The sequence below is a fragment of the Myotis daubentonii genome, chromosome 7, assembly GCF_963259705.1.
Source record: "Myotis daubentonii chromosome 7, mMyoDau2.1, whole genome shotgun sequence".
In the NCBI taxonomy this organism is placed as follows: Eukaryota; Metazoa; Chordata; class Mammalia; order Chiroptera; family Vespertilionidae; genus Myotis; species Myotis daubentonii.
The window spans coordinates 30,168,756-30,192,147 of NC_081846.1; the positions used below are offsets into that span (position 1 = coordinate 30,168,756).

General features: G+C 41.8%; 1 protein-coding gene across 1 annotated transcript in view; it reads left to right on the plus strand.

Moving 5' to 3' along the window:
• FBXO36 (F-box protein 36) overlaps positions 1-21,602 on the plus strand; it is a 63,085-nt gene extending 41,483 nt beyond the window's left edge. The window contains exons 2-4 of the mRNA XM_059703444.1: positions 5,335-5,443; positions 14,077-14,249; positions 18,578-21,602. Of these exons, the coding sequence (XP_059559427.1) occupies positions 5,335-5,443; positions 14,077-14,249; positions 18,578-18,745 (450 nt within the window). The 3' untranslated portion in view covers positions 18,746-21,602. The remainder of the gene's footprint in view (positions 1-5,334; positions 5,444-14,076; positions 14,250-18,577) is intronic.
• The last annotated feature ends 1,790 nt before the right edge of the window (positions 21,603-23,392 follow it).

A 23,392-nucleotide genomic window follows, 5' to 3' on the forward strand; every position in this document is an offset into this window, starting at 1 on the left:
GAATATGAAGTGAGTGAGCAAGGGGAAAAGGAGAAAAAGAGAGGCAAGGACCTATCTCTATGGAGCATACTCCATTTATCTGCCATCATATTGGGCACTTTGGATTTATCTCACATCATCTCTGCAAACTTAGGTGAGGTGGGCATCATCCTTTGCATTTTGGACATGGGGAAACTGAGGCCAAAGAGATTAAAGAAATTTGCCTAAAGTAAATGACATAGACCATGGTTTAAACCAGAACTAACACTTTTTATGTCCCAGTAGCAGGGTTTTTCAGCTGGGGCTAGGGGCAGGAAGATCACAGTCTCAGACCAGGGGTAAGGGTGTGCGTTGTCCAAAATACTCACTGCCCAACTGGGCCCGCTTTTTCCCAGTGCCCCCTTTAGGGTTGCCTAGTGATTCACTGCTGTCCTGATGGGGAAAAGGGCCTAACCTTTAGGGACCTTCACTAGGTGAACAATAAATGCTTTGTAATCTTGCCCTAATAATTTGTGCAGGAGAGATGTTGAGGGATTAATCAGAAAACTTGAACCTCTTCTTTATAACAAGCTCAATTTTCAAGTTTATTAGAAAGATTTACTGGAAGTATATAAGAAATCTAAAAATATTATAAGTATAAATAAATTGTTTAAAGAATTCTACCACTGGTCACATGATTTCTATCAAGACACCAAATGATGGTGTGCATCCTACAATGAGGCTGATTGCCCACCCTTTCATGGAGAGGGTATGAGGCAGAGAACTCGACTTGCAAAATCAGATGCTGCCTGGATGAGAACAGCTCTTCCAGTTAGTTATCTAACCCATCCATGGTGGGTTCTTCATCCATCAAAAGGCAGTTGTGCTTTGCTCACAGGTGGTTAGGAGATTCGTGAAACCTGGGGAGAGCACAGTGAAGCCCATGATCTAGCCAATCTAACCAGTCTTGTAAAAACCATGGGAAGATCCTCTGTAGCTTTTCTTTCAGGCATGTTCATTCACAGACATTCATAGTAAATCAGAACAAGATGTTTAAAATGGTGTTTATAGACTTCAAGGTTTTCAAAATAGCGATAAATGTATAACAACTTTGTATATACATATATATGAATTAAAATGAGCTAATACCATAATAGCACTCAATTGACAAATATTTGGGGGATACATCTGAACTCAGCTTCCTTCAAGGTGCATATCCTGTGAGACAGTAGCATTGATTGCCAAGCTGATGCCCCTCCTCCCTGCATATGTAAACATTTCCCTTCCTATCTTTGGATTGGTGTGTGTATTCTTGAATTTTTAAGCAAATGATAATTTTGTTGGGTGCAGAGTATTCCAGCATCTAAATGTGCTATAATTACTTAACTAGTCCCAACTATTGGACTCTTCGTTTGGTTCTGATTTGTCATTACCATAATTAACCTATGACAAACATTCTTATGTGAAAAACATTTTACACATCTCTGATAAATTCCTTAGGATAAACTCTTACAAGTAGAATGTCTGGGTCAAAGGGCATGGATAACCTTAAAATTTTTGACTTGCCAAACTAACTCATTCCTCTCAATGATTATTAAGGGCCCCCATTTTCCTTCTCACCAACATTGAGTTTTACCACTTCAAAAAAAAAAAATCTTTATCAATCTTAAACAGTAAGTGGTAGAAAACACCTGTCTCCTACTTTGCTCTGGTAAGTAAATACAGTATGGGGAAGGTAATCAAGTCTTGACAAGGCTAAGTTGTGATTCTGAAGATGAGGTTTCTGTGGACTGCTCTAGAGTTAGAGTATGAAGGTTATATACAAAGAAAGCTTTTTGCCTCAGAACAGACTCTGCGTGTCTGAATCATGAGTGAGGAGGCTTGGATTCTGGTTCTAGCCAGTCAGGTTTCTTCAGGCTAGTTCTGTATTCTCACAATTTACCTTAAATACCTCAGAGGAGCCAGCAGGATGCTTATCTATGTGGGTAAGTCAGCTTGAATCTGTGCTTTGGAATCCACCCTCCAGAGGCCATAATTCGGGCACTTCAGAAATGGCCTTCTAAATAAAACAGTACCAGAGGGTTAATTCATTAGTATAAGGAATGTCAGAAATAATTTTTCATTGATGAGATGAATGATGTGCGAGATATGAAGCTGTTAAGATTGTACAAGTGTCTCTCTGCCTTTTTTTTGAGCAACATAAATGAGTTTGGTACCTTAATGTTTCTGGAGTTGTGCCCTGTCTAGAACTCCATTTGTTCCCGACTCTTCCACTTAATCAGGCATTTAGTTGCTTGATCTGGCTAGAACAGTGGTTCTCAACCTTGGCTGCACATTAGAATCACCTGGGAATCTTTTTAAAATCCTGATTTCCAGGCCTCATCCTCTGGAAATTCTGTTTCTTTGTTATGGGGTGGGGCCACAACATTGGTAACAAAGAAACAGAATTTCCGGAGGATGAGGCCCGGAAATCAGGATTTAAAAAGATTCTCAGGTGATTCTAATGTGCAGCCAAGGTTGAGAACCACTGGGCTAGAAGGGTAGCTGATTATGTCATTATAATACAGGTGCACTTGCACCTGTATTATAACCAGATGGAAACTTTCCTGGGAAGGTTCCCACAGAGTGCAAAATAAGACAGTGAGGGGGGACTCCACTGAGCTTCCGGAAACATGTTTTGGACTCTAGTGGTGCCTGCCTGGTGATAAATATCTTCCCTGTGGCAGAATTCAACCCCAGACTTGCTTTCATTATAAGATAACACCAGGGAGTAAGTTTGTGGGGAAGGAGACCTATCATTTCTAACTTCACTTCTGAAACTTTTTGCTCATCTGTGTGTGTTGCAGAAGGAATAAATTATTTGCCTTCCCAATTAGTTCTAAAAGTTCTAGATGATGTGGTAAAAGAACTTAGCATTTGGTTCAGGTTGCCTGGCATTATCATTCAATAGAAAGGAAATGTTATTTATAATATTTAATATTTTAATGATGCTTAATAGAAAGTGAATGAAAAGGAAATTGAAGTGCAGAGAGAATAAATAAGTTTGAGAGGCCTTTCTTACTCCAAAATTCACGTTCTTTCTATTGTAATACTTGATACCCCTCTGATATGAACTGAATTGTGTCCCCCCCAAAATTTCTAAGTTGAAGCCCTAACCCCCAATGCAACTGTATTTGGGGATAGGACCTTTGAATAGATAATTAAGGTTCAATGAAGCCATAAAGGTGGAGCCCTGATCCAATCTGAATGGTGTCCTTATAAGAAGAGACACCAGGGATGCACATGCACAGAGGAAAGGCCTTGGGAGGACACAGCAAGAGGGCATTTGGCCTCAGGAGAAGAAACCAAACCTGCCACCACTTTGATGTTGGACTTCTAACCTCCAGGACTATGAGATCATAAATTTCTGTTGTTTAAGTCCCCCATTCTGTGGTATTTTCTAATGGCAGCCTTATCGACTGATACACCCTCACCTTTGTGAGATGGGGCAGAAAGATGCTTAAGAGGACGATTGTGGTGAGGTTCCTGCTCAGGAAAATCAAAAGTGACAGGCTAAGGGATTTTCTGAAAAGAATCAGCCACCACAATTTTGTGAGATTATGGAGTTTTGTAACTTAACACATGGTTGTTGTTGTTTTTTATCTCCTTTAGTAAATAGAACCAAATCTAAATGAAATCACCCTTTAATTCATTCAAAAAATATTTATTGAGGACCTACTTTCTATCAGGCAAGGTACTAGGTAAGATGATATCAAAGGGCTCTACCCTCTGGAGCAGTGGTTCTCAACCTTCCTAATGCTGCGACCCTTTAATACAGTTCCTCATGTTGTGGTGACCCCCAATTTCATTGTTACAAATTGAACATAATTAAAGCATAGTGATTAATCAAAAAAACAATATGTAATTATATATGTGTTTTCAGATGGTCTTAGGCAACCCCTGTGAAAGGGTCATTCGACCCCCAAAGGGGTCGCCACCCACAGGTTGAGAACCGATGCTCTGGAGAGTTCAGTTATCTTTCAGACATCAGGGAAGGGCGTGGAAGGGGGGAGGCAGAGGAGGGGGGCCTAGGAGGGGAAAAGGGCACAGGCTAATAGGGCAGAGGGAGACAGCCCCAGGAGAGGAAAGCTGGAGAGCCTGGGCCCACAGGTAAGGGGAAAGGAGTGGGGAGAAAGTAAGAGTCTGGGCAGTTCAAAGCCTGGGGAACAGTGGTTGAAAACTAGTAGAGACCAAGGAGTGGCTCAAGAGGGTTCACCCAGGACCAGGGAGGACCCCTGGGAGTGCTGCGTGGGTTGGGATGGGGGAGAGGAAACTGTAAATAAAGAAAGGTCCATGCCAGGGCTGGTGTGACTCTGATTGAGCATTGACCTATGAACCAGGAGCTCACAGTTTGATGCCTGTGTTGCAGGCTGATCCCCAGTAGGGGGCGTGCAGGAGGCAACCAATCAGTGATTCTCATCATTGATGTCTCTATCTCTCTCTCCCACTCCCTTCCTCTCTGAAATCAATTTAAAAAATACTGTTTTGTTTTGTTTTTAAGAGAAAGGCCCCGTAGCAAGTTTTCACCTGCTTAACAATTTTGCCTGAAGCCAAGCAATTTATATGTATTGTCTCCTGAATCCTCTTCTCTGGTAGCCCTAGTGCAGAAATAGTTTGACTTGTTGCTCAAGTTGATGGGAGTTTTGTCATCTTAATTATCTACCCAGCTCCATTACAGGTTGGAAAATGTGAGGTTAAGTTGAAAAAGTTCAAGGGGCTTCTCATTAGGCCTGGTAGTTGACACTGCCATGAAGTCAACATAGAGCTTCAGTGCAGTCCATAACCACGAAAATGAAGTTTGCTTCAGATAAATCAAAATGCTTATAGAAGTCAAATGGACTATCAGCAGATCCATTACCAAGAAGTGTCTTGTGCAGCGACCCTTTCATGCATCAAACAATGCTTCGTGGTGCTTTCCTGGCCCTGTTCCTGTAACTGTCCCTCTCTAGGGGAATAGTATTCCCTCACCTTGTCTGTCCTGTAGACAGGAAGGGAGGCAGAGGGAGGAGCATTGATTATGGAATTGGCTCCCCAGGTTAGAGAATCTGTGTTCTCAGAGATCTTCAAGAAACAGTCATTTGGCGCTGAGTGATTTTAACATTGATTGACTTGATAGGTTTTTAAGATTCCCTCTAGCACTTTGACTTTGTGACCCTGATGACTAGGAAAATGTTCACTGATGTACAGATCTCACTTCTCATTTCATGTGATGCCATATTGCCAAGTTATAGCTGATGTTGGACACAGGCTTTGTGCCCACCAGAGTGATTGTTACCAGATCATAGCTGTCGGTATTTACATCAGTTTTAATTCAGATCACCTTCTATTCAATCACAGGTCATCTTTAGATGGTGGAAGATTTCTCTAAGGAGTGGGTATCAATCAACAAAACCTGGAGAATTAAAAGAATCTCATGAAGACTTCCGAGAGAATTCACATCTTCAGAGTAAGGGAGCATGCTATGCACTTATTGCTGTTAAGTTCCCTTTAGTGATTAATTTGGCAGAGACGGATCAAAGACATCATCATTTGAGATATCGATGTCATTCTGTACTTAATTCAATACAGTAGATATAGTAGAATATTGGATTCTTACAGCAAGTATTTATAAAATGCATTATTGGCTTAAAAAGAACCATGTTGGAGAAAGACTGTCCACGTTTCATGAATAAAAATCAGTCCAGGCCTTCCTTCCTTATTTAATAAGAGGTATGTGCTTATAAAATAAAGTAGGAAACACTTTCCATTTTCAAGTTTAGATCCATTTTATTTTCTAAGCCCTGTGGTACCTAACCCAGAACTAGATGTTTAGTAGTGCTGAATATTCATCAGCAGATCATGTGATTTTCAGACTGACATCCATAAAACCCAGAGATGGGGGTTGGGCAGGACAGATTGGAGGTGATTGTCTTCTAAATAGAGGCTTAAGGGCCAAGTCCTCACCTGCCTCTTGCTTGCCCCAGGCACCTCCAACACCCCTACCCACCCACACCTCCCCCACCCCCCCCCCCACCCCCAGATAAGATAATGAGGGGAGAGTGACAGGGTGACATCAGGTTCAGGATAACCACTTGTGTGTTTCCTGATCCTGGAGGAATGGGCAATAAAGTGGGAATTCAAGGGTCAGACTGAAGCCTGCCCCACTCCCTCCAACCCTCCTTTCTGGAGAGAAGAGTGGAGGGATTCAGTCAAGGAGTGGACCCACACTGGCTTTTAAAACTGCAGTTTGGAGAGCGGCTAATTTCAGGGCTACCTGGGGGCCTTTCTCCAGGAGTGGGGCTGAGATACCAAATTAAACTGTCCTTGTGAGTTCAAAAGCTCCCGTTTCTCACTTTTTAGACCTACAGCATCCCAGCAGAGGGGAGACCTCCAAACCACACTACTATTCGTCCCCCTCCTCTCTTGGTTCTCAGGGAACCCCTCAGAAAGGCCTCTCTGCAGCGGAAGGAAGGGGGCACTGTGGCACAGAGCAGGATCAGGGGCTCTGCCTCCACCCAGCATGGTGTGTAATCAGCTCTTAATCATTGGTTGCTGCTGTTGTTAAGAAAATGATGTTTGCCTTGGTTTCCATCCCATCTTTTGTCATAGTTCCAAGATCTCCTCCCCACCAAAATTTTCTCATCCAAAATAATTCTGTTTAAATCCTACACATTGGTGACACATCTAGAAATCTGGGTTAGTCTTGGTGGCATCCTTGGCAAAGGACCTGACCTGTGTCGCTCTTGCTTCCCTGGCTTCTCAGTAGCACTTAGCTCGAGCTGATATTTTCTTCCCTGACTTCCAGGGCATCTCAAGAGGTTGGATCAAGGCTCTGGCTTTAAGTGCCACCCGTAAATAAACAAGCCCCTCATCTCCAGCCTGTACCTCTCCCAGAACTCCACACTCAGAAATGTATCTAGCTGCCCTCTCAACATCTCCACTTAAATATGTAGTAGCCTCTCAAATGTAACGTGTCCAAAAATAGCTCCTGATGGTCCCCTAAAACCCTCCCAGAAAATGTCAGCCAAAGATTCTATAGTTACCCTTGGTTCCATTCTCTTACATGCTAGATTGAATCCATCGATATAACTAGAATCCAAACTGTGGTGACCCCAATGATGCCCACCAACCAATATTCACACTTTTGTGTATCCCCTCTCACACTGTATCTAGATCAGTTGTGCAACCAACAGAACTTGGCAGAAGTGATGGTATGTCACTTTCGAGATTAAGTTATAAATGACACTGCGAAATCGGCCTTTTCTCTCTTTTCTCCCTTTCTCTCTCCCTTTCATCACTTGATCTGGGGGAAGCCAGCTACCATGTCTGAGGCAGCTCTGTGGATAGGTCCATGTGGTGAAGAACCGAGGCCTTCATTGAACAGCTATGTGCATGAGTTTTTTTTTATAAGAGGGTCTTCCAGCCTTAGGCCTCAGATGATGCAACCCGTGATGTCTTGACTGTAACCTCATGAGAGGCAAAACCCGAACCAGGACCATCCAGTTAAGCCACTTCTAGATTCCTGAACCTCAGAAACTGCGAGATAATAAATGTCTGTTGTATTAAGCCAGTAAACTTTGGGGTAATTTGTGAACAACAATAAATAACTAATACACAAATGAATGCTTCTAACCATCTCCACTTCTGGTCCAACCAAGGACAAACTCTCTCCCAGATCATTGAATCAGCCTTCCATCTGGTCTCACTCTTTCCACCCTTGCCCCACAGTACTTTGTTCTCAGCACGGCAACCATTATTTCAACGTTTATTTATAAAACTAGAGGCCCGGTGCACAAAAATTTGTGCATTCGGGTGGGTCCCTCAGCCCGGCCTGTGTCCTCTTACAGTCTGGGGCCCCTTGAGGGCCCCTTCCCCTGGCTGCTGGCACCCGTTTTTCTCTGGCGCCTGGAACGCAGGCCTTTGCTCTTCACTGGGAGGGGCCGGCGCAGCGGGCGAGGGGCTTAGCTCCTCACTCGCTGCATGCGGGCCCCAGGGGGCGTGGCGGAGGCTGGCGTGCAGCAAGCCCCGGGGGACGTGGCAGAGGCCAGCGCAGCAGGCTTTCCTCTTTGCTCTTCACTCACCACGCCGGCCTTTGCTCGCTGCTCCTGCCCGGGGCCAGCCGGCTTCGCTCTGTTGCTTGGCGCCTACGTATGCAAATTGACCGCCATCTTTGTTGGCAGTTAATTTGCATATCGCCCTGATTAGCCAATGGGAAGCATAACGAAGGTACGGTCAATTACCCTTTTTGTCTTTTATTAGATAGGATGAGACTTTGTTAATATATTGGTGTCACAATATTTCAATTTTGAGTAATTTAAAACCTTTGCAGGACATTTGATCCTGTCCAAAATGTCCATACTTAGAAACTGTCCCTGGGTTCACATAGCCCATAATGTTTTATTCTACCTTTGGTTTATGGGATTAATACCTTAAAAATACTATCATATTTCACTGGCCCAATATTTGGGTTGTGGCTGTATTGCTAATAACCCTTCTTACCTGGGTAGCCTGGCTGGTAATGGCCCGTGGGATTAGGCAGTTGGCTTGGGATTTGAATCTTTCAGGAGAACTGGATTTATATAAACTATGAACCAAATGTCTCCTGACATTTTGGACAGGACTGAATGTCCACTTATCGTTCAAAACTTATATAAAATGCCTGTTACTTCACAATATTCACAAATTCCCCCCTCCCCCGTCAAAGCTGCTGTATTAATTATACTCTATCCACTGGGATACAGGAGTTTTCTTATACCTTTGCCATCACTAATTAGACATTACTATCTTTCTTCATCCTTTCCAGTCAAATAGTGAAATCAATATCTTGTCTAATTAGCATTATCCTGATTTTGAGTAAGTTGAGCCTCCTGTCATGTTTAATTGCCATTTATATTCTTTCTGTAATTTGCCTGTTTGTATTCTTTGTCCATTTGTCTGTGAATTTTAAATATTTTTTTTTCTTTCTGAGACCTTTAACAATCGGAGGAAATGTCTATAGATTTTCCTCCCAAGTTAAATAAATAGGAACAATCAGGAAATTAGCTGTTGGAAACTTTAAAAATTTTTAGTTTAAGGTAAAAATGTGCCAATATAAACTCAATTGTAAGTGCTGAGCCCTAACTGGTTTGGCCCAATGGATAGAGTGTCGGCCTGCGGACTCAAGGGTCCCAGGTTCGATTCCGGTCAAGGGCATGTGCCTTAGTTGCGGGCACATCCCCGGTGGGGGGTGTGCAGGAGGCATCTGATCGATGTTTCTGACTCTCTCTCCCTCTCCCTTCCTCTCTGTAAAAAATCAATTAAAAAAATATTAAAAAAAAAGAAAGTGCTGATTCATGGGTTGAGATTGAATCCAACTTAAAAATAAGTTGTTTTCCAACCTATGTTCATTTTAAAGTTGGTTGCTTAGACCTTTTCATGAGTTCTAAGTGGTGGTTAAGTATTTAGGGTAATCCACAAAAATCCCTGTGATAAAACCAAATGACAACAACTATACTTTCTGAACCAAATGACGAAGGTTTCTTATTTTGGGTATTGCATGTGAAAGGAAATGTGGGAGATAATCATTTTGATTTCAAAGTTTTTTAATTCTCTTGGGCATTTAGATGATTGTGGGGAGAATTTGACTGAATGTTTAAAGTGAGAACTATAATGAAAAATTGATAATACTAATAAACATGAATGTCCTGAAATACTGAGTTCTAGATCCTAGGAATATGGGTATAACAGGAATAGAAATTGGGAAAGACAGTCCTTACCTTCTTTCCAGCCTGGGCCAACCCCATGTATGGATCCATAATCCATTTTCTCTAGGTCCTTTCTCCAGCCTTCTATCTCAGCCTTGGACCTGCAGTTTCTCCTGCCTAGCCACCACCTCTGACTCTGCTCCTCTGATCAGTCACTCCCTGTCTTCAGCCTGGATTCTTGGAATTTCTACAGACCTGGGACATCTGTGAGTGGAGGGTGGAATGGGAGAGAGTTAGGGGCAGAAGCACTACAGGACAACATGGAGCCAGTTTCCTGCATATCCTCCCAGAAATGGTCTGTGCATATATACAATACATGTTAACACGAAAAGAAGAATCTTATGCCTTGTGTTCTATACTTTGACCTTTCAAAGTTTTTAAGTTTAGAAATATCTTACACCTACAAAACAGAACAGAAAGTAATACCCAACACCACTAACTGAAAATGTTAACATTAGTCACATTTACTTCATTTTATCCAGATTATCAAATGTGTTGGTGAAGTTGCTCAGAATATCCTCTCCTTTCAATGTCTGTAGTATCTGTAGTGATGTTTTCTTTTTAATTCCTTGATGATGGTAATTTGTGTCCCCCCCCCCCTTTTTGTCTTGATGAATCTTGTTGAGAAGTTATTCATTTTATTAATTTTTTCAAAGAACTACTGATTTTCTCCATTTTAGTTATTGATTTCTGCTCTTACCTTTATTATTATTTCCTTCCTACCACTTTCTTTAGGTCTGATTTTGAGATGGAAGCTTAATCATTGTTTATGATTAAGTTTCCTGAGATAGAAGGAAACTTTTAGCTATCTCTGCCCACTAAATGTTCTTTAATTGCTTCTGTATCTGTATTAGGTAAGTTTTGATAAATTGTATCTATAGTCTCATTCACATTAAAATATTTTCTAAATTTCATTTTGATTTCTTCTTTGACTCATAAATTATTTTAAAACATTCTGTTTAATTTCCAGGTAGTTGGGATTTTTTTATTACTTTCCTTTACCCCAACTTCTGGCTTAATTGCATGTGATCAGAGAATCTACTCTGAAGGGTTTTAATTTTGTGTCATCCTTTCTCGGGGTCATATTAATCTTCTCTTTATCATCCCAGTTTTATTATACATGCTGCTGAAGCGAGCACTGTATTAATATCTTTTAAAAATTGTTAAAAAGTTACATATACAGTCAGATTTCTACCTCTTACCTATTTCCCCTTTATTTTCTCCTAGTAACTGTTCTAAAAAGTTGGTATCATTTCTAAACATATTTATTATACATAGTTACAACTATATATAAATAATACATACTATTTTTATGCTTAAAATTTAACATAAATGGTATCATACTATATAGTTTTTTTATTTTATCAATCTACACTGTTTTTGAGATTTATCCATGTTGATATATGTGAATCTAATTCATTTATTTCAATGGTCAATGATATTCTATTCCATTATAAACCATAGTTTATTCAATCCTTCCCCCTACTGAGGGTAGTTGGGTATATTAGTTTAGAAGTATTAAGTCTGCCTGGTGAATTATTTCTTTTATCAATAAGTAATGGTCTTTTTTTATCACCAATACTGAATTTTACTTTAAAGTATATCTTGTCTGCTAGTAATATGTTTTCTTTTGGTTTGAATTGGTTTTTTTCTATACTTTTACTTGTACTTTTCCATATCATTGTCTTAGCATGTCTCTAGTAAATAGCATATGAGCAGAAATACTTGTGTGTATGCATGTGTTATTTATCTGAGAGCCTTTTACCTTTCCTGATTAGTTCATTTACATTTGTTATGATTACCACTATGCCAGTAATTTCTATCGTCTTATTTTGTGTTTTTATCTTTTTTTTAATATATATTTTTATTGATTTCAGAGAGGAAGGGAGAAGGATAGAAAGATAGGAATATCAATGATGAGAGAGAATCATCAATGGACTGCCTCCTGCATGCCACCCATTGAGGATTGAGCCCGCAATCTGGGCATGTGCTCTTGACTGGAATTGAACCCGGTACCCTTCAGTCCACAGGCTGATGCTCTATCCACTGAGCTAAACCGGCTAGGGCTATGCTTTTATCTTATACTTTATCTTTGCTTTTTTTGTTTGGCTCCCATTTTCTCCTTTCTTTTTGTTTTCTTTATTCTATTTTTTCCCCTTAAGACAGAGTTGGCATTTGCCCCTACCTTGCACTTGTGGCTGTGTGACCTACTTTTGCTCAGTAAGATGTGAGCTAAGTTCTTTCATAGAGCTTCCCAGAAGGGCCCTTCAGACAGGGACAGACCCAGCCTCCATGGACATTTTTTTTCATTGCCCTGCCACTTTTACCTGCTGCACCCTGGTTGATGTCTTGGTACGGGAACCATGTTAGCATGCCCCCCAAGGATGAGAGCCACATCCTAGAATGTGAAACAGAGATAAAAGGACCCTGGGACATTAATAACTTAATAGAGCTCTGGCAGCAGTCTGTGCGGCCTACCTTCAGAATCTAACTGTGTGAGGGAGAAAGAAAAATCCTAGTTGTTAAGCCACCTTAAACTGAGTTTTCAGTGAACCAATTTCCAACGGACTATAGAGCAACTATTTTGGAAGTTATATTTTTTTCTCCCTTCCCTTCTCCCTTTCTCCTTTTATCCCTCTTTCTTCCCCATCTCCCTCCCTTCTTTTCTAGATTTTAAAAAATTACACTGGTAATATGGGGCTATTATAGTGGTAAACAAAAGCCTTCACAGCCGAAAGCTTTTCTAAAAGAAAGGGTTTGTTGAGCCTTATGCCAGCCAGAAAAAGGACAAGGTCCTGGGGTGTGCAGCCTAACCCACAGCCAGATGGAGAAGACTGTAAGTCTGCCATCTTGGCATTGACTGGCTCTTTTCTGCATTAAGTTTGGGGAAGAAAGATGAAAGTTGTTTTGAAAGAATTTACATTGGCTATAGATAAAGGGGTGGGAGGTGAAGCAAGTGAGTTCTGGGACAGGTGCAGAGCCTGGAAGGAAGAAATGTTGGCTCTTTTGTATTGATTTCGGGCAACAGTCTGGAAAGTTAATGCATAAGCAAGATGCTGTGGCACTAATGGTCAGCTATTCTCTCTTGGATAATCTCTGAAATAGCCACCTGGAAGTTAGCTCAAAGTTTCAGCATACACTCGGGAATGTAAGCAGTCTTTTGTTGGTTTTGCCCTGTAGTTGTTAACTCATTAACCTCTCTTGTCTCTTCCTACCATCCTCTGGTCTGCTATAATTTAATTTAGGACATCGCAGAATTTTTTTCTTGTCAGTAGAAACATTAGAAAATATAGACAAACAAAATAGTAAAAGTCTCTCCAGATTTAACTACTGTTAAAATTTGAATATGTATCCTTCCAAACATGTTTTCCTATTTATTAGCTATTTTTTGGTTATTCAGGCAGCTTGGGTTAAAAAAAACACCCCATCTCCCCTTATATTGAACGTGTGAGGTAGATGATTATATCGGTTGATTCTTTGTGAATTGTTTCCTAATTTGGAAATCACAAAAACGGTGTGAAAAATATTGGGTAAAAGTTAACATAATTTTCATGAAATATTCATCTATTTTTCTCTTTGCCTCTATTTTTTTCCTACTGTGTAAAGATAAGGGTAAAAAGAAGGTAAAGAGGGCCCTGGTTGGTGTGGCTCAATTGGGTGAGCGTCATCCCAGGCACCAAAAGGGTTACTGGTTCGATTTCTGGTCAGGGCACATTCCGGGTTGCAGGCTTGAGCCCAGGTAGGGGACGTGTAGGAAGCAGCCTATCGATGCTGTGCTCTCACATGTCGATAGATGTTTCTTTCTTCTCCCTTCCTCTCTCTCTAAAAATCAATAAACTATTTTTTTTTTAAATGAAGGTAAAGTGGAAGGAAGAAACTTTGGTGGAGAAGCTACAAATAACAAGAGAATAATAATTAAACAAAATTAAGAGTTATATATTTCGGATCCATCTGAGGAGAGAAGAGGTGGCAGAAAAACTACATGAACCAGCATCTGTGCCCAGTTGGGAGGTTGTGAGGGTGGGGATGATGATGTTGCTGAGACTGGTTAAGTCAGATGTCTGGACTGGAATTTATGCTGATGATATCAAGGGGATGCAGTCCATCACTATGTTGCACACTGAATGTCCTTAAAAGGTTCTGACCCTCGGGCAGGGGTAGCAATGGGAAACAATCGCCTCCAAATTCAGGCCACTGGGCCCACAGGCAGCTTGGTGACAGTAGGAATGACTCAGCATAATATCATGGCACTCTCAGGGAAAAAGTGCCCCAAAGCCTGCATCTTACTGATAATGATCAAGTTTTATGTGACTGCACATGATAATCATCTTGGTTTGTTGTTTTCTTTGAATTACAGTTCAAATTGCCTTGGTGTTTGGTGCAAGAATATTGGACTATGTCTTCAATTTGTGTGAAGGTAGAATTGACTTCCTTGAGCGGCTCTCAGACAATTTGCTCATGAGAATCATTTCTTATCTGGGCATTGAAGATATTGCCAGCCTTTGTCTCACATCACACAGATTTTCAAAGGTAATGGTCATATATTTTGTGTCCATAGAGAATGTTTCTTGTGCTTTGTCAAAGTTGTTTTTCTGTATTTTTAAAAATATGGCAGTGATTTATTACTTGCATTTATTTCAGCAAGCATGTGTTGAATATTTACTTTAAAATTTTTGTAGAAATATGTTTTCATTGATTTCAGAGAGAGGAAGGGAGAGATAGAGAGAGATAGAAACATCAATGATGAGAGAAAATCATCGATTGGCTATCTCCTGAATGCCCCCTATCGGGCCTGAAACCCAGGCATGTGCCCTGACCTAGAATCTAACCCAGGGGTCCTCAAACTACGGCCCGTGGGCCACATGCAAATACAAATATTGTATTTGTTCCCGTTTTGTTTTTTTACTTCAAAATAAGATATGTGCAGTGTGCATAGGAATTTGTTCATAGTTTTTTTTTAAACTATAGTCTGGCCCTCCAACGGTCTGAGGGACAGTGAACTGGCCCCCTGTTTAAAAAGTTTGAGGACCCCTGATCTAACCAATGCATGTGATAATGCTCAACCAGCTGAGCCACACTGGCCAGATCTCTTAAGTTCTTTATTTTATTTCAGTCTCAAAAAACTGTATGGTATAGATCCTATTTTTCATTCTTACTTTAGGGATAAGGAAGCTACGAATCAGCAAGATTAACTTGTCCAGGGCCCTACAGCCAGTAAAGGGCAGAATTGAGATCCCCAGGCGTTCTGTCAGCTAGTCGGTGGGCCAGTGTCACAAACTTTCCACTAAGGGACATACGCAGTCAGCAAGTGGTCACCGAGTTCCTGCTGTGGGCCAGGCACTGTGCTGGGTGCTAGGGACTTGAAGGTGGTGAGATTGACATGGTCCCTGCATTCAAGGAGCTTACACCTGAATGAGGGTCAGAGGCAGTACACAATGAACTGTCTGGACAGTGACGGCTGTGATGAGTGCTCAGGGGACTGGCGTGGGGTCCTATGAGACATAATTGACTTGGAGCTTCCTTGAAGAAGGGACATTTACCTGACTAGTAGGGGTTAGCCAGGCTGAGTGGGAAGCAGCCTGATTAGGCAGAGGGAGCTGTGTGCCAGAGACCTTGAAGAGTGAAGGACAGAGTAAGGACAGTGCTGCTAGAGCAGGGACGAAGCTAGAGAGGCTTTTGGAGGGTAGAGCTGAGGGGAGATGGGGCAGATGACAGGGATGTGGTCGGGTGCTGTTTTAATCCTACCAGACCTGAGGCCCTGAACCTAACTGTCCCCTATACCTGGGCTCCTGAGCATTAAAGAGAAAAAACCAACGTGATATAGAAAAATGTTAGTTACATGCAAACAAGCGGTTAGGATAAGATGGAACTTGGAGACATTGTAGAAAATAGGTCTACCTTTCATCTACCTTTCATCTAGCGCCAATGTTCCAGCTTCGTCTAGCGAAAAATCGGTACAGCGGTCTAGTAGGGTTAATGGATCCTGTTGAAAATGAGAGCTGCAAGGTCACCTTTATGAGACAGAAAGGTTTCTAGGCCAGTCCTGACTCTGCAGCAATGGCCTGTTTTGGAAGCATAACGATAAACATGGAGACACAGTGTGTGGATTCAGAGGTGGAAGGGGGCCCTAGCCCAGGAGAGCCTGTGGTGCCATCCCATGGTCAAGATAGGACGTTTCCACTTAATCAAACTTCATGCCACCAGCAATCAGGACCTTCCAGCTGCCAGTCCTTGATCTGACTCTGTCGACCAAGTCACAGAGCCTCCATGGACAAGTTCCCGTAGGTCTGGTGGGCTGGCTGTCTATATTTCTCAGGGCAAACCACTCCTCTGGGAGCCTGGCTAATAGAAGCAAACCCCTGAAAGGCGAACCCTGGGATTGTGGTAAGCTCACTAAGCTAATGCTGCCGTGGGAACCTGCCTGGGGGCCTGCTGGCTGGCTCCGGTGGCGGCACCTGGCATTGATACTCTGCTGTTTCTGCAAACTGCAGCAGAGTAGACCTGAGGAAACCCTCTACAGCTAGATGAGAAGGCCGAGGCACAGACGGGAGGGACAGTCATGACTAGTATATAAACATGTTCATCTTGATCATGACTCAGAAACACTGAGGAAGAAAACCTCTCCTCCGTCACGTTTTGGCTATGGAGAAACAGACTTTCCTCGTGCCCTTTGACCTTGATTCCCAAGTCTGGCCACCTGGAAGAAGCACCCAGGGAGCAGTGGAACTGGTGATGCCCAGCCCTGAGGGCCTGATTCCGCAGGGCTGAGGTGGGCCCAGCATCTGTGTTCTTCACATCTTTTCTTGTGTTTACAGTAACCGGAATCTAAGAGTCTGGTCCAAGAATTTGACCCATGGATATTAAAGTTGTACAGATAAAATATCTCAGATTCTAAAAGGCTGGAAGCTCGGGGTGGGAGAGGGATTTTCCTGTCTTTACTGTGTACAGGCCAACATGTGTGTTTTAAGTCCATAGGAGGCCAGAGTGCTAGGTTCTGTTCTTAGCTCAACCACTTCCCATCATGAGCCTTTGGCAGCTGTACCCTTATCCTCTCTGAGCTTTAATTTCCCCATTTGTAAAAGGAGAGGTTTTAAGGAGATAAGCCCTAGGATTCCTTTCAAACTTACGTATATTAAGTTTATAGCTTATGTATGTTAAATTCACGCGTCACCACGAGGGGGCGCTAAGCCCACAGCTTGCTTTGCTTGGAATCAAAGTAACTGGAACCATAGTCAGGATAGATACCTCGTGTTTTGCAACCTGGCATCTACCAAATAAAAAAGCCCCAGGGTTTGGTAGTCTTAGATGGGAATATTTTATGACGAACTTATAATACAAAACAAAACTGTAAATGTTTTCAGTATAAAATGAGTCAAATGAAATTATGCTGGTGGAAATTTCAGCTCTCTTGAGAATTCTTTCTCTTCTCCCAAAACCTCATAGTTTTCTCCCATGAAATGTGTCTACTGGAAACAGGATAGTCATCTATACTAGTATTAAAGTTTAAAAGGAACAGATCTGTTTTGTTTTTAATATTTTGACACTTTCTAACTTTTTCCTTTGCTGTTTATATTTAGAATATATTGTAATCTGAATAGAGAAACTAGACCTTGAATGACTGTTGAAGATGGATTAAGATAATGCACAACCTGCCTAACATCAAAATGTTTGTGGGCCGTCACTATCCTATATTCAGTGTTGCTGTTTAACATTATGTGAATATAATACTTTTTACTCTAATAGTGTGTTAATAGCAGGGGACTGATGAGAGGTGTTACCATAACTAATGGTGCCATCTGAAAAAGTCCTGCTATTAGGAAATCTTGGGTAAATGGAAGCTGAATTGTGGCAACTTTGACGTTGGAAGGAGGGAAAATGGACGTGTGCAGCTATTGGGCCAGAGGGGTCTTGTCTGTCTTTAACCTCATGGCCCCTGGTTAAAGCCCAAGGCTGTAGAAGAGTGTCTCAGAGGAAGTTGTTCCCAGAGAACGGCTCACTTTGCCAGGTGCATGGGGGCAATGACATGTGTGCAGAGGACTTGGAGCAAAACTTGTGGTACCAGGAAGGAGTAGGTTTTCCATGTGCCTGCTGGCAATCTCTGAGGGCTGCTTGGTCATTTTGATGAAGTTCAACACTGAGTAGCCTGCAGGGGAATGAGCTGTCAGCTGTGCAAACCCAGGGCAGAGATGGCTTGAGCAAGGGCTTAAAATAGATGCAGCTTGGCCAGCATGACTTAGAGGTTAAGCGTTGACCTATGAACCAGGAGGTCACGGTTTGATTCCCGGTCAGGGAACATGCCCTGGTTGTAGGCTCAATCCCCAGTAGGGGACGTGCAGGAGGCAGCCGATCAATGATTCTCTCTCATCATTGATGTTTCTATCTCTCGCTCCCTCTTTCTTCCTCTCTGATATCAATAAAGAAAATTTTTTAAGAAAAGGGATGCAAATTTAGCAGGAATTAGCTGCTCCCTATTAATTCATTCTAATGCAGTGCTGGGTGGCAGATCAGTTGACTATACCATTATCAGCCTCTGCTATGTAGCTAATTAGAAATTAGCTAAGTAATGTTGTTTTCAAACTACATAGAACTATCTTGCATTCTGCATCTTAAATGACAGCAGGATTTATTCAGTTAATCAAATATTGCTTTGTCCTTTAGATCTTTGTGCACTTGCCTCTTTCCTCAAGTAGGAAGTTTCTGGATGCAAGAGCTATGCCTGGCACCTCTTCATGCACATGCAGTGTTTCTTCCCATGTCTCACAGGCAACAGGACATGGGTAGTGACCTCATGAGTGAGTGTATGACTTGCACTAAACCCACACGAGTTGTGACCCACTTCTGACTTTTTCCTCCCACAGCTGTGCACATCTGACAAACTGTGGGAGCCAATAATTGAGGCCTCTGGTGAAATCACCCCTGCCATGAAGGCTCTGGCCCAGGACCAGGGTTGGAGACAAAAGTTCTTCATTCGAAAGTTGCATCTCTGCGAGAAGCAAAATCAGGAAAGCCAGGCAGACAGTCAGTGATAGGGATGTTGAGGCATGGCTGCGTTTTTCTGCTGTGTCCATATCTCTTCTGTTTCCTTTCATTGAAAACTAGGAGGCATTGCTGGTTCAAGGAGTCATCTGAAAAGCACAAAGTACTTACTCACAGATGCAGCAAACCCCACTCTGCAGGGCCTTGCCTGAACCACAGTCCTTCCGGTGAAGGTGAAGGTGAAGGTCAAATCATGGCCCGCACAAGGGCTGAAAGACAGGAAGCCCACCAGCGATGTCTTCCCCATCCTCCAACACCCAAAGGAAAAAAGGCTGCTTCTGCAATAAATGGCTACCAGTGGATTTTTTATTACATATCTGTTTCATCTAGGCATTGGAAAAGGGAACCAAGCTTTTAAATTCTTTGCTGATGGTATGTCATCTGAATCCATTCATGGAGCAGGGGCCACGTGTCGCCAGAGGGGCAATGGCCTGGGGGTGGCACTCCCATGAGTGCCACTGTCTTCCCAATTCTGTTCCTTGTAGTTTGCATTCAGGACCTGGTCCTGTGGGCCCGGGATGCTGGGCATCATCTCACCATGCAGACAACCCCTGCCCTGGCCCTGGGGTATGGCCATGCAGACAACCTACGACCAGGCCAGGCATGCTCCTTGCAGATCTTGTTTAGAGCTCAGCCTCCTAGGACTTCACATTGCCAAATAAACCTATAAATATTTCCTAGAGGGATGTGTTTCCCAAAGGATGTGGACAGTTACCACTCTTATAACTGTGATTTTTTTAAAAAAATATATTTTTATTGATTTTTTACAGAGAGGAAGGGAGAGACATAGAGAGTTAGAAACATCGATGAGAGAGAAACATCGATCAGCCGCCTCCTGCACATCTCCCACTGGGGATATGCCCGCAACCAAGGTACATGCCCTTGACCGGAACCGAACCCGGACCTTTCAGTCTGCAGGCCGACGCTCTATCCACTGAGCCAAACCGGTTTCGGCAATAACTGTGATTTTTAAGAACACAAGCTGTGGGTAACTGTGTAAAAACCTGTGGTTTGTATTCTTTTAACTTAGCAAAGGAGCAAAAACACTACAGTTTTAGGGGAGGGAATGCCACCTTGCTGAGATGGGTTATTTAAAAATAGTTTTCTTCTTGCGCTCTCGTGAGGTTTAAGTCCCCCAATGAACTCATAGCAGTGGATAATCTCATGACTCCTTTCAGGTTGCAGAACAAAGTAGCTTTCAACCTCACAACACCTTTCTAACCTCATTTATTCATTCCTGCAGCCTCTACTTTGCTACCTAGAAAACAATGACATATGTAGCCCTCCACCCCACGTCCTCCATGTCAGAGGGACTCCCCTGATGCAGTGGGACCTCCCCAAAAGTGCAGAAGAGGTGAACTGCTGGCTGTCCTCCTCCTAGATTCTTCTAGAATGGTTTCATAGCTATGGCTTAGTGACAGATATTTTTTCTTTTTTTTTTTTAATCTTCACTCAAGGATATTTTTCCACTGATTTTTAGGGAGAGTGGAAGAGAGAGGGAAAGACAGAAAGAAACCTTGATGTGAACGAACACTTCGGTTGGTTGCCTCCTACATGTACCCCTATCTGGGCCGGGCCAGGGAGGAGCCTGCAACCAAGTTGACTGGAATTGAACTCAGGACTCTTTGGTCTGAAGGCCGATGTTCTATCCACTGAGCAAACTAGCTAGGGCTTTTTTTGTTTGTTTCTTAACTAAACCTGTGTTAATAGCAAATCAGATTTTAACCCCCATTCACATATACCCTTATCCCTTGGTCATAGATTCCCGGGGACATCTGTGAAATCAAATGTCAGCTGCTGCCTTGCAGGTGCAGAGCCTGTCAAAGTCATGTCTGAATTTAGTCCAAGTATAGAGCAAAAATCTTAATTGGCGAGAGACCCAGGCCTTGTTCTCTGCTCAGGAGTGGTCCTGCGAGGTGTAGGGTGACTGGCAGGCAGGCAGAGGACACCTGGTTCTGCACGGCTCCTGCTGCCTACTGGTATTTCTCCCTGAAGTTCCTTCACTTTTGGCCAGGTTTTCAGTGACAGAACACAGGTCAGTACCATGTGTGTGCAGCATTTATGTGGATGTACAATTTGGTATGTCAACATAACTGTATGAATATAAAATTACAACTCATTTGTTGCATTGATGCAAAATGTTAACAGCTCAAAACTGTCATGGATTGTGTTTTATCAACTAACAGATTCTAAAAGCTTATGGGTGTGCATAATGTAGATTCAACAGGAATCAGTGAGAACACACATTTGGCCACTGGAAAACTTTTAGTATCTGTATATAATACTGTAATATAAAAATAGATGCTAAAGGTAAATAATTAAAATGTTATTAATGTGTTGATCATTGTTAAAGAATAGGTTTAAAACATAGATTACTAGATTATTAAGGTATAATTATTTGCCTTAATAATTTGGGTGCCTTATTACCTGGCAATCATTATTTTTGCCAAAACATGAACAATATCATCGACCTAAAATCCTGCATCCTCTGGGGTGGAAACATTTGCCCTCCCCCCTCCTCCTTTCCTTGTTAGATCCTCATGACAAGCCATCAAGTGAAAATATGGCAATGCTTTGCCTCTCTATTGACAGCTTTCATGGGGATAGATAAATCTGCTTTGTTTATGACACACCACTTCAGAGTGAAATGCCACAGCATTTTATAATCTTGCTCTTTCTCATCTTTCCAGTGAAAAGTGTTTCTACTGTTATCATTTACCATTGTAACTACCAAAGTAAAATATTGATTTTTTTAATGTTTTATATGCTTTAAAGTTAGAACAATTTATTAACGACAAATGTGAATATTTAATTTATAAACTAAAAAAATAAATATATTTTACCTAATATCAATTTCTATTACTGCTTTTTTGGCATATTATGTGCATTAAACCTTGGTAATATGGGATGCAAAATATTTTATTTTACCGAGTAGGCCCACGAATTTGGGTGAGATTATGATTTGGGACAGGGGTAGGGACAAATCACGAGTCACCATTTGTCATTGTTTTCCAAGCTCCTTTTACATGGTGGTCATCAGCCCTCATTTATTCCCCCAAATAAACTTACAAGATGCTGAAGAATAATGTAAACATAAAACACTTGTGCAGCATAGTTTTTTTTATCTGAGTTTTAAGGTAATGATCTTTATCTCCAGTTTGTGTTAAGAAATATTATGAGAGAGGGTCCAGGTTTTTCAACTTTGAACAGTTGGTTTCGACTTGAAATGTGTATCTTTAACTGGATGCAAAACATTATATAGACAAGGTACCACCATACTAAAGAAAAATGTGCATCCGCAGTTAAAAAAAATGTCTACATTGTCATTTTACAAAGTACAATTATTGTCTTAGGTTTCCTGTTATTGTTTTCAAGTGAGATCATCTACACAATGGGATATCATGAGTTTGCCCTTGAGACATGGGACCTCTAGGGCTGGGAGTTACAGAGCAGGACTCCCAGAATATTCCAAGCTTCGATGAACTAAATTAGTGTCCGTTTTTCTATAAAGTATCTTAAATTCATTTAAATAAGGAGCATCTTCAAGATGCTCATATGCTCTTAGAAAAATCTAAGTAAAGGATTGAGTAAAGGAATTGAATATGATTCGCTGGTTCTTGCCCAGACTCAGCCCTCTCTTCTTCCTGCCACTGTCCTCCACTACCTTGTCTGACAATGGAAGAGGCTCTCAGTGCCACTCAGACCCTCTCTGCTTCTGATTGTTGGTCCGCACAGTTCATTTGTAATACCCTTAGTGCACTGCCAGTGGTCTCTGCTCCCCCGCCATGGCTCAGCTCCCCACTCTTTGGCAACAAGTGCTGCTGCTTCTCAGTCTTTGCAGTTCAGCATCAGCATTCTTCTCCCACCTCACTGCTCTCTGAACATTTTGATGTTGGAGACCTCCAGGTCACATAAGCCACACCATTATTATATTTAAGGGTGGATCATGAGCTTTTAAAAGGGAGTTTAGCTTTCTTAGCCATAACTGCACTATCTGAGCCTAAAGATGCTGAAAAAGTTGGCATTGAAATCTTAAAACAAAACATGACTCAAAGGTATCTTTTCCTTGACTTTTTGAAGTCAAAATTGTACCTTTTCAGTACCTCTTAAAGTGTGGCATTTTGAGAGCAATCATTCAGAGTTTATAGAAAAAAGGAATTGAATATTTTAAATGTGGATGTGATGAGCTCATTAAATGCCAAAAATTGATCATTAAAGCTTTTCAGACCAGCAATGCAAAAGCACTGAAGTACTCAGTAGGGTAAGAGACTGCACTGGATTGCCTGCAGAAAGGCCCGCAGCTGACACTGCTGAATGCGTGTGTGCTGGGTGGAGTGTCAGCAGAAGACATCACAGAGGTATCACTTTCTAATGACTCAGTGTCTTATCAAAGTAAAGATTTAGCTGAAGACATGAGGCTGAGTTAATATCTGCAGATCTTTACTTTTGTCTTCCAAACAGACAAATCAGTAGATGTGTTTGGATTCATCGTTTTCTTGTATTCATTGTCACACCAACTAATCAAAACTCCTCTTACGTGAATGCTTGGAACAGTCAACATACTGAATACCATTATTCATTCTCATGGTTGCAAAAGCAACCGTGGGTCAAACCCACGGCCTTAGTGTGAGCCAAAG